Raw genomic sequence first — 19,129 nt, 5'->3', positions numbered from 1 at the left:
CTATAAAATTGACATTTTTGGATCTACATTGCTAATGCAGGGCATGGAATGGTTTTTACTACTTTGACATTTTAATCTGGTTCCAAATTGTGCAGAAATAAAAATAATAAAGCATCCTATCATCAATGAAATAAAAATTACATGTTACACACAAAACCTGAAAATGCTAACTAAGTTTCTATGGTGCTGAATATGTGAACACAGTTCTGCCTGGACATCTTGACCTCTTGCAAAGTAGGTAAACACCACTTTTTCCACCATGCCCTGACCCATGGGGAAAGCCTGGGAAACATTTCTGCAATCATGGCACATTTAAAGTACACATGACACCCATTGTTCTCACATGACAGAAAGGAGTCTTAGTAACCTCAAGATTTGTTCAGTGAGGGGCTGATGGCAACAAGCACACATGATAACATCTTCAGGAGAAGTGGAGGCACTAAAAAAGGGAGAATTACACTGGGTATGAGGTTGGGGATGTTATATATTAACCCCAATTACATTTTTAGCATGTGACACCCCTGAGATGAGTGTCAAGCATTTCATCCCTTTCTATGGTTTGACACCAGACTTGGAGCAATCCTTGCTGTGACCTATTCAAGACAGTACACAAACAAGTTTTTAATAAGTAAAGGAGAACAATTTTGCATCAGGCAACATTAAACACATACTACATTTAGCACACTGATATTTAGTCAAGGGGTCATTACCTCATGAGACTACACAAATTACTAAGTCAAAAACAGATGCTGTAGTTTTAGGAAAACTCAGTTCACTTTAAAAATGTAGCTGCTAATGACTCATAACCTTCATGGAAACAAGCTAAGAAAATTTTAATCAAAAATTAATATATTCAGGCATCAGATTCAAGGGAGTAGGGAAAAAAAACCCCAAAATTTCCTTGCCAATACAAGAATCAAATACTTCAGACTATAACTAGCACTGACTGTGTCTTCTCCCACACCACCTCTTCCGTCACAGAATCTTCACAGCCTATAAGGATTTTAAGATTAAAATGAGCATTTTTCATCACTAGTTTAAAGCCTGTATTTATTTTCCACGCAATACAAACATGAAAAATTCAGTCATAAAAAATTTCCAGCAACTTTCAGCTGATTTTTCTGTTAGTATCTTTTCTTAAAATAGTTTCACAGTTGTTACCATGCTGTCAATGAAGCAAGAGTAGGCAGCCAAAATATTGAACAATATCAAGCTTAACAGCCACACAGGATAAGTAATAAAATCCAGAAAATTCTTAAAATCCAGAAAAATTGAAGTTTTGTTTGGAAAAAAAAGCCAAAATTATTTCTTTGGGTACTGGTTAAAGACATGTAACAATAAGCACTAGAGTTACACCTGCCAAGCTGGAAGTGAAGGACCAAAAATCCCTCAAGTAGAGCCCAAGATAAAGATGTCTTTACTTAATAGCCTGGGGAGGAGGCCACTATTCAGGATCCAGTACAATCACTGCATGACTCTTCTGCCAAAGAAATCTTATGCTCATTTCTTCAGTGTCCCAGAGAAGCATCCAAACCACAGTGTTATAGCACAGTTTGGGGTCCATACCCATTAAACATTACTGTTGACACTGCTGCACACAAATAATTTAGTGAAATAACCTAGAACGAAGATGGACTCCTTGCAGACTTTAGTCCTTGGGACCAGAATAAAAAACAGTTCTTTCTCACTTTTCTCCCTAAGATCTATTTAATTATTCAATGCAAGATGGATTCTAGTGAGAATGATAAGGTGGGATTCATTTATTGACTAGCAGTTAAGGTGCTGTTTCAAACACATGGATTGAAATAACCCAAGCAAGGAGCTGGCTCTTCCACATTAAGCATCACTCTTGTAAATTTAATAGAGAAATAGTACATACGAAGTATCATTGCTTACAAATTTTGTATCAGAATACATACCAATTTCTTAAAATGAGGAAAAGCTAGACAGAATCGCAGCCAAAATGCAAGCAGACACTAACTGGAATAAAATAATCACAGCCTACAGCTGTCAGATGCACATGATTACTCTGCTGCAGCACACCCTAAAAGGGGGATGCAGATATGTGGACATCCAACCCAAACCTTCTGGGGAGAAGGGAAATGAGAAAGGAAAGGATAATCACAGTAAAATGGTCACTGTTCCAGTGTCACCCCTTTCCCCCACAAGTTTGCTCTGTTGTTCCATTCATTAGCCCAGTTCCCACTAATTAGCTCTCAGATGATCCACTCCCTCCTTCCACCTACCAAGTTTCCCAGACTTTCCAATGCCACCTGCAACAACAACATAGGAGCTGTGGGATTTCTGACACTATGAGTCTCCCTCTAATCATCTACTTTTGGATCAGAAAAAATCTTTCCTGCTAGACTGGCCTGATAGGAAGATAAATAGATGTTTTCCAACTTCTTTGTAGCTTGGCAGAGCATTAAGATAAGTTACGTTAAGTATAAAGAAAGACTTGGAATTTGTGATTGTGTTTCTGGCAGAAAGAAACCCTGAAGACAGTTACCAAAAGTAAATGACATATACAAGCACAAAGGTCACTCTTAAAGTTCTAAAATAAGTAAAGAAAACAAACGTAAAACCCCTGAAGTCATGTCTATTACTAATGTTCTGATAGGGTGAATAAGCTCAAAAAGAAAGCACACTTCTAGGAACTGGTCAAAGCACCAGAATGCTGGAAGCTCCTATTAATAAGCTGGGAAACTCCTGAAAAAGGTATATAAAAAAAGGACAGGGATGGGAGAAAGTCTTTGGTTCTCCCTCCTCTCCCTCCTTTGTAAATAAAATTGTTGTCTGCCTCACAAATTTTCACTATAGACATGTATGCTCCTTCCTTGTCAGTTCAGAATAAGCTATTCCAAATATAGAGCAAATCATAATGTCAAGTAATTTTAGTAATACTAAATAAGTAATACAGACTATAGGTGTAAATATCACATGGTTATCAGTATCAAAAACCCACTGCTTTCAGAAAAGAAATGAAAAGTAGTGTCTGTCTAGTAAAGTTTTATTTAATAAATGAAAACCCATTAGAAAAATGTTTATTACCTTTCTATGATTAAGACAATTATATTAAACCTTTCGACTATTAATACAAAAGTCCCTGGAAATTTTCTTCTGTGAATTAAAATTGCAATTATAGTAAATCTGTAAAGTATTTTTAAATTTTACTATAAAGAAACTAAAGTCCATAAATAGACTTAAAATAGAGACAAAGTTTTGCTTGTTCTGAACAGTCACTACTTGATGTCAATGGAGACTCAAATGAAGACACTAATGTGGAAGCATTTAAATATTCAAATCTTAATAAGATAGTCCTCATGCATAAACCAGCTACTTTCATAAAACAAATCACACCCTCCAACTAAAACTAACAGCCAATCAATTTAATCTTTCTGACCATTTACTGAAATAAATCCAAACACACTGAGATGGAAAGATGCTCACATTGCCTCTTGAAGGCTCTAACTCAGATATGCCAAATTCTTAGAGGCATCTGCCTGTTTCCAGACTAAGAAAGGGGTCTGAATCAGCCATTTCAGGGATCTTGCATGTGTGAATACTTCCTTCCCAAAGGACAGCAAATTTTTCCATTAAATACTTCAGTTTTAAATTAAATTGTTACATGAATTCTATTATAAACTGACAAGAGAAATAAATAAAAGAAAAATAAATACATGTCTGTGTTTTTAGATATATAGCTGTCATTTACCACAAACAGAGGGGCCATAGAGGGCATTAAGAATGCTCTATCCAAACAAAATTTAAAAGCTACTTATTTCTGCCTAAAAATAAGTGTCTTAGAAAGAAAATATATTTTAAAAAACAGTGTTTCAGTTTATATCAGTGATAAACTAAGAGATTCAAGCTTAGCATTGGTAGCTGTACCATCTGTACACTTTATATGCAGTAGAAGTATTTAACATGTTTAAACATGTTTTAATATTTTTGCTCATGCAGAACTCTGTAAGCTAGCCTAAAACCAAATAAAAACTGTTTAAAAAAAAAATCGATTTATCCATTGAGAGAGCAGCAAAGGAAAATATTCTACTCTTATTCCATTTGCAGGCTTCCAGCTACATGTTAAGGCTCTTAGCAGAAACTATGGAAATTCTACAAAGCATAAGCATGTTACATACAGCACAAACGTGCAAGTTCAGGGCAATGTAGGCGTGGGGACAGCACAAAAGTTCAGCAATGCAGCCCATTCCTGGCTGGGGTGAGGTGGAATAACTAATGCTCCAGTGCTAGCTTCCAAATCTGAGTAGTTTTACAGATGCCTCTACCTACTCATATGTGTCACCTAATGCATTTTCTCACAGCATGCTAGAGAAATCAGTCAGAAAACCAGATTTCAAAATAACACCATTTTCTTTTTGCAGTATTTTTACCCCAGTATTACTAACAATATTCTGTTCATCTTGTTGTTAGTAATACTGGGATAAAAATACATCATCAGTTCAACTATGAATTTCCATAGCTCAAACACGTTAAAACACTGCCAAAAACCTGACACATTTTGATTTTCTATCTACATTACAGAATTGGTCACAAAAAGTAATTATAATCTCAACTCCATTCACAGTTGCAGAAAGGTTGAACCCTTGCCCAGATAACGAAGTGGCAGTGAGGCAGCCAGTGCAGAAAAGCTGTACCAAATAAACTTCACCATCAGCTTATCTCCTGGTAGCCTACTTTTTTGTACCTTACACTGAGGCCTCTTTAAACAAAGTACCATCTAATTTATGGAAGCAACCAACTGACATTTAACTACTTCAATGAAACGGAGCACAGATCACATCTCATCACATCTTGATCCAATGTGTGCAACAACCAAACATTCCCTTATTTCCCCTTCAGCTTTCACCAGATACAGAACTGTTACTTATATTCAACAAACCACTGATCACCTATGCTAATATAAAACCAGCAGATTTTTGGATATAATGTCCCCAGATGACTTAAGCAGGAAGCCTTATAAAAACCTGACAAAATATTTTATGTATCTACGAAACCAAATTCACATTAAGCCATTATTCCCCATCTAGCAAGTTTCTCTATCCTGGCCACTGATTTTCTTGAATTTCTTTTTACTTCAGTCACAGTGAAACATGGTATGGCCTTAAGCTGACAAATACATGGATGTTATTTACCTGTCCTGTACAGCCTTTGATCCTAAATGTCTAAATTCAGACATTTAGGGGGGGGAAAAAATTATGTGTTTTCAAGTCAAGATTCTGAAAACCAAAAAAATAACACAACCAAGATTCCCAACCTCTTTTGACTTACCTGCAGTAATTTTCATGCTCTTACAGTCATTGTGAAAGGACAGCAGACATCACTGCAAACAGACGTGACTTCTACAAAGGTATTTTCATTTCACACTAATCTACTGCAGAGTTACAGATGCCAGTCACAAATTCACAAAAGCAGGCCAAACACTCACCAAACTCTAATTTGCTAATACATATACCTGTAAGGTAAGAATATTTTTTTTTCCTCTGCAGAAGTGCAAGCAAAGAACTTGGTAGTGTAAAGCTGTAATTTGAACATGTTTTCAGAATTTAGTGCAACACTTGTCAATGTTACAAGCCAACAAGTTATACTGAACCTTCTCATCTTCCCTTCCCAGTTGTTCTATAAACTCTTCTCATAGTTAATATTAGATGGGGTTATCCTCTACATTGCAAATTACAAACATATTCTACATTTAGCCATGCACCAGCTGTTTCTGAGACTTTAGTGAAAGCAGCAACCACACAAATGTTCAGGATAGGCACCATCCTTAATGCAAGATTTACATTTAAATACAGTCCTTAACTCTGCACCTTGCATCCTACAGATTATGTTATGGGTTTGTACAACTGTCAGCTAAGTATACTTTTATTTTAATTAGAAGAAGAAAAAAACAATCAAGCTGCTTGCCAAATCAAATTCGAGAATCATCAGGATCTGCTTCTAAACAACAACACTCTAATAAACTTTAGGTGGTGTCATTTTAGAGGACTCCAGTTTAAAAACTGGACTTCATATCTGAATTTAACATGTTAGTTTATGTCAGAAATACAAACCCAAACAGCTGCCTTTGATGTGACTGATTAAACAACTTTTATCTCTGGTATTACTAATGGAATGAGTAAATGGGTTGTAATATAATCTACAATAATTCAGTTGCATACTAGTAAACATTTCATAGAGATCAGAGCACTAAAGTCTCAGTTCATACTAAATGACTTTATAGACAAATAAATATGAGCTTAAATGCCAAATAAACATCCATTGTCAACAGGGTACCTCAAGACTATTTGGTGAGCCATACACATAGTGGCCTGTGGGTATTGCAGACAGGGGTAGAAGTAAGCATAAAGCACAGTCAAATGCTGTTTGCAACGTTCAAGAATCTTGAATTCTCCAAATCCATTCTACAGAAAAATCAAGGCAAATTTTAAAAACTCATCTTAGATAATTTCATACTGGAAAATACTTCCAAGCCACTTATTTTCCAGTGTTTTGCAATATAGGAACAATTTCTTTCCATAGAAATCTGTTTGAGATAAGTGAAAAAGTTTCTAAATGTAAATACTTCAAAGCTAATTTTGAACATACTTCCTACATTGTCATCACACACTGTAAAATATATTTTACAATAGTCTACACCTATAGTTGTACCAAAGTTCTACTGGTACAAACAGCAAAGCTGGGAGTACAGATTTTCTGTAAGGAAAAATATAGATATTAGAATTTTCATACCCACCAAAAATAAAAAAAGCAGCATGTTCACTTTTCACTGTATTTATTACTGTGCTTAGTGCTGTGCCTGAAATTTGCACATACAATGCACTCCAACACAATACATCAGAAACTTAAGCTTAGTTCAGTCCCATTTCGTAGTACAATGACTAGGAAAAGTCATTGCTATTAATAAAGTGGATCAAATAAAATACTGAGGAGATGGAAGACATACACACTATTATTGTTCAGCAAGCTAGCAACAGTACAGCAAAAAAAAAAAGCAGTTTCAAAATTGTTAATAACAGTACTTTTGCAAAGCTTCAACTTTCACCCTCTCTCCAGAAAAGTAATTTTAGTTACAAAATGTATTTTTGAAAGAGAGGAAGGGAAGAAATCTGCCTTTAAAAGCATAAACTCCTGCATTTCACTATTTTGTGAGGAACCTGCACTCCCATGTTATACTTGCAGGGGTTAAGCTGCAACTGCTAACACAGGCAGGGCTTTGAAGCCACAACAGCCAAAAATCTTTCTACAGTAGTAAGCACAACACAATAAATGTTCTGACCACTGGTCCAGTTCACCTGCCTTCAGCATATGAACAAACTCCTACATTTTTAAGTGGTGTTTTTATTAAAATAAACTGAGAATTTTGGAAGAGCCATCAAGGAAAGGCAAGCAGATGGAGAGGCTAGCTGACACATAACAATAGCTGGTGAAATATTACTCTTATTTTCTGTAATAAACACCAAGATCAAAACATTACGCAAGTTAAATTTCCTTGAAAGGTTCCCAGCAGGAGTTTTCCTTTTTGTTTGTGCAGTACACGATTTCCTCTCACCCACAAAAAACATACCAAGAATGTGCATGTGCCACTAACACTAAGCAGCACTTCCTTAATCACTCATTTCCAACAATTTATGGATGATCAGTGGCAAAAACGAGCAAAAATAATGAAAGCATGCAATGAAAGCTCATTGAGACAAACCGGCTTGGACTTCCTACTCATTTCTGTGTCTCTTTAAGATGGGGGTCTGATACAAATTAGCCACTGGGAAAAAAGTCATCTGGTCATAAAATACAGTACAGGGTCACTTTTATGTAAGTTTGCCAAAAGGGACATAAACCAGGACAATTTCAAACTGTGACACAGGATAGAAGTATATTAAAAAAATCTTTGTTCCTCCTCCATTGTGCTGTCATGTTGCTCAGCTTTATAGACATTCTGAGCACCAGCTCTGGCCTCTTCGCTTCCACCTGGTCTACCTAATTAATTAAGCAAGGAAGTTACCTCAAATTTTTGTACTATTTGTTTTTATTATCATGCACTTCTTTTGATGTTCCAGGAGTTAACCTCTTAATCCACAGACTCTGTGTGTTGTGTTCTGAACATTTTGGGATGTCTGGATAATTTGGATAATTGGTCAGGATGTTGCTGTCGCTCATGTTAAACTTTATGCTATGACTACAAGTTCAAAGATCAGTATTAAGGTAATATACTTCATAAAGCCTTTTAAAAACTACACTTGTGATTATGCAATACCTAGTTTTTCCAGTTTCTCACAGTAGTAAATTGCACTATTTGTATTTTCTTAAAAGGAAATTACTCCAAAACATCCTTCTCTTTGTCAGCTTCAAATAAATACAAATTTCCATTGAAGTTACATCAAGAGAAAGGTCATATTTTAAAGGTCAAGAAAAGATATGGCAATTATCACCTCAAAAATGTTTGCCTCCTTCACACAGCAACACACATGTAATTTTCTATGCAGTCAGTTACCACACATGGGAACATGAGCACTGTGACCTACTCAACTGTAAATAGCACAATTTTTCTTTTTTTTTTGGAGGGAATAATAAACAAGAGTTTAATTCTGGCATTAAGAAACACTTTTGACAACTTTGTTTCATAACTACAATGTGAGCACATCAGTGACAAAGAACTAAAATATCATCTAAACAGAAACATAAATTTATGCATAGTCTCTACAAAAGTATACATAAACAGAGAAAGATGCAAAACAGTTTTTAATACTGATGCAAGAGATTAAATTGTTATCAGGTACTCTAACAGCTCACTTAACAGCACTGGCTAAGTTGCCAATTATGATTCAAAAGTCTTGAAAAACCCAACCCACATGTGCACACAAAAATGTGTGTGCACACATACATGGCAGATACATATAGACATACATATATGTGTATATATATATATATATATGTATATTATACACCTCCAGTACTGGCTGGATTATTATTATTATTATTGTCCTGACATCAAAATTGTTCAAGTGCCATTCAATGGAAACCAACAAGAGCAAAGAGCAGCATTTAAGCTCTTTAGCAGGGCACGATCAGCCCCCTCAAGCCCAAAATGCCCTTTCTGAATTGACACAGTGGATTTCATGAAAAACTAGCAGAGAATCAGTCTGAGCTCCAGTGCAGCACTGCATCCATCCATGGCCAGGGACTCATTTCCCTATTTCTCTCTTCTGCACAGTATGCAAGCCCTTGGTTGTTTCAAACTGCAGTCCTGGGGAAGACAAGTGAGCCTCTAAAAGGAGCCATGTGCCATTTAGAAAATATACCAGCAGCCAGGGAAAATGGCCATAGAAAATTGGAAGTTGGTTCATCGAGTCCATTCTGATTCAGAACAGTTAAGGGAACAATGCTACCACTCAGGAACATGGAATGAAAAGTTATACAAAGCTCACAACAGTAATTTATTAGTTATCTGTAATATCAGAGCTTACAAAAAATATCATATTACAGTCAATACATACAATCAATTTTATAGCACAGTCTGTGATAAAACAGATGGCAAAAATCTTCAGGAGTCAGACCCACACATGACAATGACTAAAATTATTGTTGCTATTTAATCATGAACAAAGACAGCCCTTAAAAAATGAAAAAAATTCAATTTCAGAAATGAACCTCTTTTAATTACACATTTTCAAAACTTTTATGGAAGTCCAACAAGTAATTGATATATTAAGACCTTCAAATAGACATCTTCAGTGCACACACCTATATCCCAAGTGACCTATTTAATCATTATGATGAAGGCAATTCAATGTCAAAATGACCTGCATAAAAGCTTCCACTGGAATAGCCTTTTTATCCAAATTTTTATCTGAGCTGGGTATCTAGAACCAACTGCTTTCCCAACTCCCAACTGAAAGATTAAAGATCCATACCAAACCTCTTTACTGAATGTCTTCACATTTACAGTAGATCATTCTTCTCTTAAATGCTATCACTTTTGCCAAATCTATGAAATGGGCTTTTTTTTAAATTGACATCACTAAAATCTGATTTTTCCAGTGAACAGTAATAGCATTTGAACAATGTTCTATCTCTCTGGTCCATTACTTTGATGTGATGAATGACAAAATACGACTTTTTTTTTTAATGTACACAAAATAATTTGTTCAAATACCAAAATTCTATAAAGTAATCAAGGTCTCAAAATCTTCTTGAAAAAGAGGTAACAAACATGACAAAAATCTACTGAAAGTAAATCTTGATGGGAAATACTCTTCATTTGCTAGAACTAAAAACCTCACATGTAATCATGAGTTTGATTAATCATGAATTTTCCCAGGTTCTAATCACCCAATTATGTGATGTAATTCTTTAAAACATATCTAGCAATTATTACAAGTAGAATCCTTTATCTACATCAGCATCTGAAAAGAACAGCACATTTAATTTTAACTATTACCTTAGTCCAGAAGTGCCATCTGCTACTTACTCTTCAAAAAAAGCAATCAAATACAAGGTATGTTCATATTACAACACCCAACAATTCCTGAATCTTGACCAGCAGCTTTAAGGCTCACTCCAAACAAGCAAAACAATGCCATCCATTTTGGATAATTTTAAACAGAGCAGTGAGATAGAGCAGACAATACATAAATGCTTGGAGTATTTGTACCAGGAATCATATTTGGCTTCTGGGATGTTCCAAAGACATCCAGAACTCATAGGGAAAAAAAAAATAAAAATAAAATAAAAACAAATAAATAAATAAATAAATAAAAATCCTAAATGGAATTTCCTCCCCTCCAATAGGTGGGTTTTGGTACTAAAATCTAATCTCATCTGTCCCCACAAAGAAGCAAACTTCAAAGCACCAAAAATCTTTTTCCTGGCACCTGCAGAAGATCATGGTTCTATCTTACCCATCTCATCTCACAAATGCTTTCATGCATAAATGTGCAATGGTGATCTGATTGATCTTGAATGGGACTTTTTGATAGCCACTGCCATAAGAAAGTTACACATCTGTTGGAGCCAAAAGAACTCTACCAGCAGAAGGACCTTACCCAGTATACTAATGGAGAGAATCCTTGTTTTCTTTGGATTGCAGGAAACACAAACCCCATTAAATCAGTTAACATATTATTAAGAAGAAAAGATAAATATTAGCTGTAGCTAGATACTTAAGTGTCAAAAGGAAAATGGAGTGGCCTCCACATGAAAATCGGAAGGACAAAGGGAATTTCTAAAAGCTCTCAGCCCTGTAGATACCTGAAGTGAATGAAGAAGAATGGAAAGTGTTTTCCAGCCAAGATGGACAAGATAAACACAGTAGCCCATCACCAAACTCCCTGGAAGCTGAATGCATCACTCTGGTCACCCAAACTCGTGACTGAAGTGACTTGGCTACTTCTGCAGTTTGAGCAATGCACAGCAATGCTGCAGCAGCATCGAGTCAGCCCAGGTGACACCAGACAATATTTCCACACCACCTGGGCCAGGCCCTGCAGGTGTTTTCTAACACAGCTGCATGGCTGTAATCCACCAGTACCTTCTGTTGTAGAATAAAGTCTCTGTTTCTCCACATTACTCTCTCTGAATTAAAATTTTCCTTCACACAGTAGTTCCTAAGTTGTTTTTCATTTGTTTTGCTGTCCTCTCTTGCTTCTTAAGTGAGCCCAAAAATCCCAACTTGAATGCAGCACTTCAGTTGAGTTTTCCCCAATCCCACCAAGAACCAAATGGCAACTTCATTGCCTTCATGCCAGTTCCTGTCAATACAACCAGCAGTGATGTTTTCCTTCCAAACACAATTATCCCCTCGTGGCTTTATGTTACATGCCATGCTTCAGTGACTCATAGTCTTTTGCATCCATCTTTAATTCGTTTTAATTCTCCAGATTTCAAGATCCCTTTCAAAGACCCTTTGCTTTCTGACAATTGTCATCCAAAGGGAGCAGAATTCCCTCAAGTGTAGTATCATTAAAAACAAAAGTGTAATCATTTGGATGATAAAGATTAATGGAAAAGTGCTACAATTGGTCCCCAGACAGTCATTCCAGTTTAATCTATTTTATATTTATGATTTGAAATTAATTTTGATGTGTCTCCCATTATAGTAATTTTTCACTGTATTTCTTTAGTTCACATATAACAATCATTATCATCTTATTGTTCAAAAATTGCTTTGTCAAGTTCCCTGCTTCACTGAAATACTCAGCCCTCTCAACCTGAATATATTCAACTAAGTTTTTGGGATGTCTGTAATCTTTAAAATTCACAAATCAAGCTTGTATTCTCAGAGTCATCTCTTATTTAACCACTCTTCCCATTAGCAAGAAATCTGCCCTTCTTTTCTTTATTATTTTATTTCTAGTGTATTTCTTGAACCTTTTCTCCTTTTAACATCCCAACAGAATCACCTTCCAAAAAATAAAATCTTGATTGAATAATTTTATTTTTTAAAAATGTAATTTTCTTTATTTTAGTATACATGGCTTTTAAGGGGTCCTTTTCTCCCCCTGTATACCTGGCCTGTGCCAGAATGTGCAGCTGTATATAACCTTCACATAAGCACACATATGCCAGCATTAAATCCTCCCCAATCTGTAACTTCAGTTTCATCAGAAACAAGGCTGAAAATGAAGTGTACACTGCAATTACTCTTCATTTAATAGTGTTTTCCTACCTTTTTTAAGCCAGCAAATCCTTCTGATTCCAGGAAGAAAAATGCAAAGGGCATCAACACAAATAAACACAGATTTGAAAAAAGAGAGGCAAGATTCCACAAACCTGCAACAAACAAGAAGTTTACATTATAAGTCTCACAGTTAAATATTTTCCTCCCTTGCATATAACAATATGTATATGTTGCATATGTACAAGTGCCAGAGGGCTATGGATATAGCTATTTACAGGTCACTGTTGAAAAATACCCATTTCTCTGCATAATGATCTTCAAACAAAACCTGGATACAACTTACCTCTCAATAGCAAATGTCTGAAATCTTGGGAGACAGACTGCAAGCTCAGGTGTACCACCTCCACAGTCTCATTGAAGGTTCATTAGAGAACCACTGCAGAAGTTCTCAGGACAAAAGTATTTTACTACTCTCGGTGAATCTCACAAAATACAGTTCTGTATACTCCCTTTCTCCCATATTTTTCCAAGCAAACCATGGATTTCAACATGAGCAGTACACAACTTCCATCATCACCTCCACATCAGAAGAAGACATCATGGTAACAGCAGCCTTCCACAATGGGATGGCTGGCTCAGTAGGCAAAAGAAGAGCAGCAGATCTTTTCCTCTCAACTTTGTAAGACTTACAACATCATCTCCCATGAACCCTCTCATAGCTTAATTAATGAGGGATGGGCAAGGTAAGCGGACTCTGAGGTGGACTGAACAGTGGCTGAGCTTCTGGGCTCCCAGGGCTGTGTGAGCAGTGGTATAGACACCCTAGGGGCTGATGGTGGGACACCTTCATTAGGGACCTGGGTGGTGAGAAAGGGCACATCCCCAGAAAATCTGCTCAAGAGACAAAATGGGGAGCAGCAGTGTCCTGCAATTCTGGTGAACCTCAACAGGCAAATGGACAGAGAGCAGAGAAGAGAGGACTGAGGGAGATTTTATCCATGCATATAAATATCTGATGAGGGAGGAACAAAGGAAAGCAGAGTCAGATCTTCACAGTGGTATCCCACTGAACTGAGAAGAGGCAATCAGCGTAAACTGAAAAACTGGAAAATCTACTTACTCATAAAAGGAAGGAAAAACAAACAAAAATCCCAAACATTTTCTATTGCCACAGTACTCAAGCAGTGCAATAGGCTACCCACGGGTTTTGTAATCTCCATCCTTCAATATACTCAAACCTAAAAGTGGAGTGCCTTGAGCAGCCTTCTCTGACTGACCCTGCCTGGAACAGGTTATTTCCAGAGGTCTTTCCAACCTCAACCATTCTGTGATCCATGTGAAAAATCAACAACTGACTACAACAAGGACATCTGTAAGACACATGTGACATCTGCAGGAAGAGAAAGGGTTTAGAAAACAAGCTGAAGTGATAGCTAATCTCTATTAAAGTATCTGCACTATTAAGATTTTCAGAGATGAACACTTTCTGAACAGCCAGTTTCTGGTGCCTAAACATGAATCCATCATCAATCATCCTATCACAAGTTGTGCAGTGCGGTGGTGTGTTTTTCTTTCATTTGATATTTGTTTAATATCTGTTTCCCCCCCCCCCCATCTCCAAGTGGTCAATCCTCCCTTTCCCTGCCCCTTTCCCTAGAACCTTCCCTGTCATTCATTCTAGCCCCCTCCTCAGCTTCCAGAGTGCAGGATGCAGTGTTTCTTCTTTATAAAAGAAGAAGCTTATCTGCAATTTAATAGCTAACAGGTCTAACCACTCTCACATGTTCTGCTTCCTAAAAAAAAAAAAAAAAAGCCTGTACAGAAAAACAGATTTCATTCCCCACCTTCCCCAAACCACACACATTTCCACAATTCTGCAGGACTATGTTCTATAACCTGAATAGCATTCATAAAAGAATATTGCCCCATGACAAAAAAATTTGAACTAACAGTCTTATTTATTTCCTTCTTCCCATATACAGGCTTGTTCCTTTTTCTCTTTGAAACGGGCCATTTTGTAAATAATATGGAAGGAAAATTATATTTACTGGATGTCCAAGGTATTCATCATCAAGAGAAATTTCTGAATTAGATCCAAATGTAAAAGTTAGCAGTGATTTTTGCCTACCCCCTCTCAAAAAATGCTTCTATCATATACTTTATTTTTCCTTAAATGACAGCATTCAAATTTGAAGGAGAAATAAAAGCTAGAGGGGAGAAGGGGGACAGGAGCCAAGTGAACTTCAGCAATTGATAGCAGCAGGACACCAGCAACCAAACTCAGCCAAACAGGCTACAGAAAACAAACCAAGAAAATTCCAAAAGATGCGTGAAATATAACACTCATTTGCTAAAGAAAACAGAGTGCCTAAAGGTAGCTAAACTCCAGTTAACAAAGAGAGGGATTTTTCCTTTTGAATTTGCTTTGCCAGGAAGCTCCTGTTACCATTCGAGAAACATTCAGGCATAGCAACATCAGCAGGAATGTCATTAACAGCCCTTACAAGGGGGCATTAACTCCAGCAGTCTGCACTTTTTTTTCTTTCCCCCCTAAAAAAGACACCAGAGGAAGAGTAAAAGCACATCTTGATGGGGGTAGGAGCCTTATTTCAGCAGTTTTCTCTAACTGAAGACAGAGTGCATTCAGTTACCTCATGGACAGCTGAATACCTGCTTGTCCTAATTTCAGCAGCTCTATTACATGAGTATCTTACAACAAAAAACAGTGCTTAGGAGCTCCAGAGAACACTGAGCATTTTAAGGGAGGGGAGACTGGTGCACATGCAGGGTGATTTTTAAGAAGTTAAAATCCAGAAATTTACGTATTAGTAGCTTGCAGGAAACATGTTTACAGAATATGAAATTACAGAACTACAATAGGCACATGAAGTTAGGAAAGACAAGGGCAGTGCTGTTCTGCTGCTGACAGACACATGCACTTTCCTCAAAGTAAGGATCGTCTCTATTTCTTAATTTGTTAGCTCAGAAATCAAAATAGACACATAAAAATAATTATTTTCTACTATACTGACTGCATCATAAAATTGCATAAGACACTTGCATCAACATATAGAAAATCTTTAAGCAGTCAATTAGAATTTTTTTCATTTGCATTTGTAGTGACCTGTATCCCATTAAACAAGTTAGTAAAACATAAGAATTAAAAATTTCTCAGTCTTTGGCAAACAGATTAGACCCTAAGCAATTTTCCATTTTTCTTATTCATAGCAGTTTCATTACATTTTACCCCCACCTGGTGGTTGTAGCCAAAACCAGCACAAGGGAACACCGCTGTCAGAACTAGTTCTAGATTAGTTCAGCACATATTAATTAGCTAAGTGTGTTTATACTGGATCCAGGTTTGACCTTTCTGCCTAGCTTCAAAACTTTCAGGCATGTATTTTCTGATGCTTTACTTGCCAGATGTAATGCAACAATCTACAGAATAAAACCCCTCAGTGTCAGGTACATCAGACGATGGCCGTAAACCATAAATCTAGAAAAAAACCAAGTGTTTTAAAGCAACACAAGTGCTGCGATGTGACCACATTCTCAAAGCAGTACCCGAGCCGTACTGAAGGCTGCGAACGGGGTTGTTGTGAGCGCTGGGAGCTCCCAAAGCCGCGCGGGCTCGCCGCGGGATTCCCCGGGCGCGGCGATCCCGGCGACGGCCACGCGGGGGCGGCCGAGCCCAGGGAACGGCGCGGGCCGAGCTCGGCGGCCGCAGCGCCGGGCACAGCCCGAACGCCAAAGCGTCCATCGCCCTCCCGTCACCGCTGCTGCCGGGCTCGCGGAATAGAAATTAGAGAAACTGTGTATATATATATATAAATTGTATCCATAAAGTGGTATTTTCAAACATCATCGCGCTAAGAGATGGACATCGGCAAATTCAAAGGCTTTTCTACTCAACAGCAACTATTCCAGCAGTAAGACCCAATTATTTGGGTCTTACTAACCCAAATTTTCTGGAGCAACGAGTGACAGTAAAAATTTCTGAAATGGTTATTATGTAATTTTTCAGTGTCTGATGTATTTTATTGCCCTTTTTCCAAAGATTATTCAGACACAGAAGGACTATCTTTCAATATTTTTTTTCTCATGTTTGGGAAAAAAGAATGTAAATGTCTGAGCAGCTGAATCTATGTAAAAACATTTCTTTAGCTTGGGCTTTTTCCTCCCATGTAGGAGACATACCAAATTAGCAATTCCCCATGACATGTCACAAAATACATCATAAAATAACTCAACTAGAAAGAGCCTGTAAAGTCACCTAGCCTGACCTGCTCTAAAGAGCCAAACTGCAGGTGCCATCAGGCTGTCCCAGGCTTTGGTCACCTGAGTTTTGGAAAACTTTCAAGATCTCCCAGTGCCTTTTTCATTGTTCAACCATCCCTGCCGTGAAGAATTATTCCATTATGTCCCACAAACACCACTTCTCACCTCTCACTTCACAAAAAAACCAAACAAAACAAAAACTCAAAAAATCCTTGCAAGTCAGGGATCTGGAAATTCATTAATTTCCTATGTGTAAATATTATCAGACATTTAGCAAAAAGTATGCACTTTTCAGAGAAAAATCCTCCAAAGCCAAATTGCTCTCTCTTCACAAGACTAAAGACAACACCACAGTTAACCTGTAAATTATTTATACTAGATTAAATAGTTTTATAGTAAACATACTTTCTGCAGACAAACCTAGAAAAGAATGTCCTGTTTTCACCAGTTATTTTATTGCACATTTTTGTCACAATACTTATATTCCACAATATTCCTTGTTTGCACATAAATCATCAACAGCTGAATTTAATCTTGCATTAACATAAAGAAGTGTGAACAGCATGTTTCAAGTTAGCTTCTAGTAGCTCTTATTTACATTAATAGTCAAAGCAGTGAATTTAGTTTAATCCCATCAAGCCTGCAATTCTTTAAAAACAGAACAGTTAAAACAGACTTCTGTGATACATCACAGCAGCAAAACCAACTAGTCAACAGCACATTAACGATTAGCAAATTGTTATGAACAATATTAACAAATATTAAATGAAAATGAGTTATCAGTTTGAAAATAAGAACATATCTGTGCACATATAATGAAGACATTCATTTTAATTACATTATGCTGAGTACTAACCATGAATTAGTGAGCCATTTAACCACTGAATATAGTAGTTTTGTGGAAAAGAAAGCAGGATCTCATTGCTGATTATTGAGAAAGGTAGAAGCAGGACTGCACCAGCTGAAACTGCTAGAGTGAAGGTGCTCAAGAACAGCCTGAAATTTAAAGAAATGCACCACTGTTACCACCAACATGCTCTGAACAGCAGGGGAAAAATAAATTAAACTACCTGGTAATCAGTGTCTAAAGGCAATACATTCTTACACTGTAGGTAAGCAGGAGAAACTGGGATTTTGAAAACATTTGACTTTGAAAAAGCAAATTTAAAATAGTTTACAGAACCAAATATAAATAATTTGTTTTTACCAACTACCATGATTAATCTCTGGGCACATGCAGGCATTCAATTCCAGTGTAATGCAAAGGTTAAACTACTGGAGTTCATTAAATATCTTTTCACAAGTCTCCTCTGTCAGTTTTAATTTCCCACACAGACATGTACACAATAAATAAATATTCCACTTCTACATTCTTAGTACATTTTTTTTAAAGCAGAGCAACGTTCTAACACCTAAAGAGTGAGTGCAATTATACATAAATATTTGAACAGCAAAGTAAAAAAATTATTTTCTTTTTTTTTTTCACAAAGGAGTTATTCAAGTTCTCATCTCATAGCTGTAAAGTCAATATACAGAAATTGCCAGAAATGTTTCAAATATTTAAGCTTATTCTTTGTAGATCCCAAATACAACTTACACCAAATGCCATCTTGTGGCATTAAAAAGAACTGTCCTTAAAAAAAATAAGATCAATAAAATTTCTTACAGAATTAATGTAATACTATAATAAAACTATAAATAATTCTCAATGCAAAATTGCATGACAAAATAAATAGAACATCCCTACAACAGCAGCATCTATAAGCTGCTTGCAGAAATCTTTTCCTCAATAGTCTACAAATCCATTTTTCATTCATACAATACTTAGAAAAGAAAGCATGAGTAAGTAATTTTACCTTTAAAAATATTCTTATATTGTTGTCTTTGGCTTCTGAGATTTTTTTCTTTTATTTAAGGATGTTTAAGTATTCTAAGCCAGAACTGGGAAACCTAATAAACTACAGCAAAGTGCTGCAGCCCTTTGGCTTTTTTTTCTCATCCCTCCACACCTCAAGTCCTGACAATTATGCCATGAGAAATCTATTTACATACGTTTGAGAGTTATTGCTTTTAGGAAAATAACATGCACATTTGAAGAAGCTTAGTCTGAAAGGAAAAAAAACATTTTCTATTTACAACAACACTTTCTTCCAAGGGGATGACAGCACCACCAGGGAAGAGCCAAGAACAATAACACAGAAGGAGCCAATTCAC

General features: G+C 36.6%; 1 protein-coding gene across 2 annotated transcripts in view; it reads right to left on the bottom strand.

Annotated features, from left to right (window-relative positions):
- The window catches only part of LMBR1 (limb development membrane protein 1), a 69,239-nt gene that overhangs the window by 32,025 nt on the left and 18,085 nt on the right, over positions 1-19,129 (bottom strand). Inside the window, exons 4-5 of one of the 2 annotated variants that reach the window (XM_021526554.2) lie at positions 17,772-17,911; positions 12,686-12,789 (exon numbers count right to left, since the gene is read on the bottom strand). In XM_021526554.2, the coding sequence (XP_021382229.1) occupies positions 12,686-12,789; positions 17,772-17,911 (244 nt within the window). The remainder of the gene's footprint in view (positions 1-12,685; positions 12,790-17,771; positions 17,912-19,129) is intronic. The other variant, XM_021526555.2, reaches the window with a different exon arrangement.

The sequence above is a fragment of the Lonchura striata genome, chromosome 1 (assembly GCF_046129695.1).
Source record: "Lonchura striata isolate bLonStr1 chromosome 1, bLonStr1.mat, whole genome shotgun sequence".
Lineage (NCBI taxonomy): Eukaryota > Metazoa > Chordata > Aves > Passeriformes > Estrildidae > Lonchura > Lonchura striata.
The sequence above is the reverse complement of the archived record's forward strand: the minus strand, read 5'-3'. Positions and strand labels throughout refer to the sequence as shown.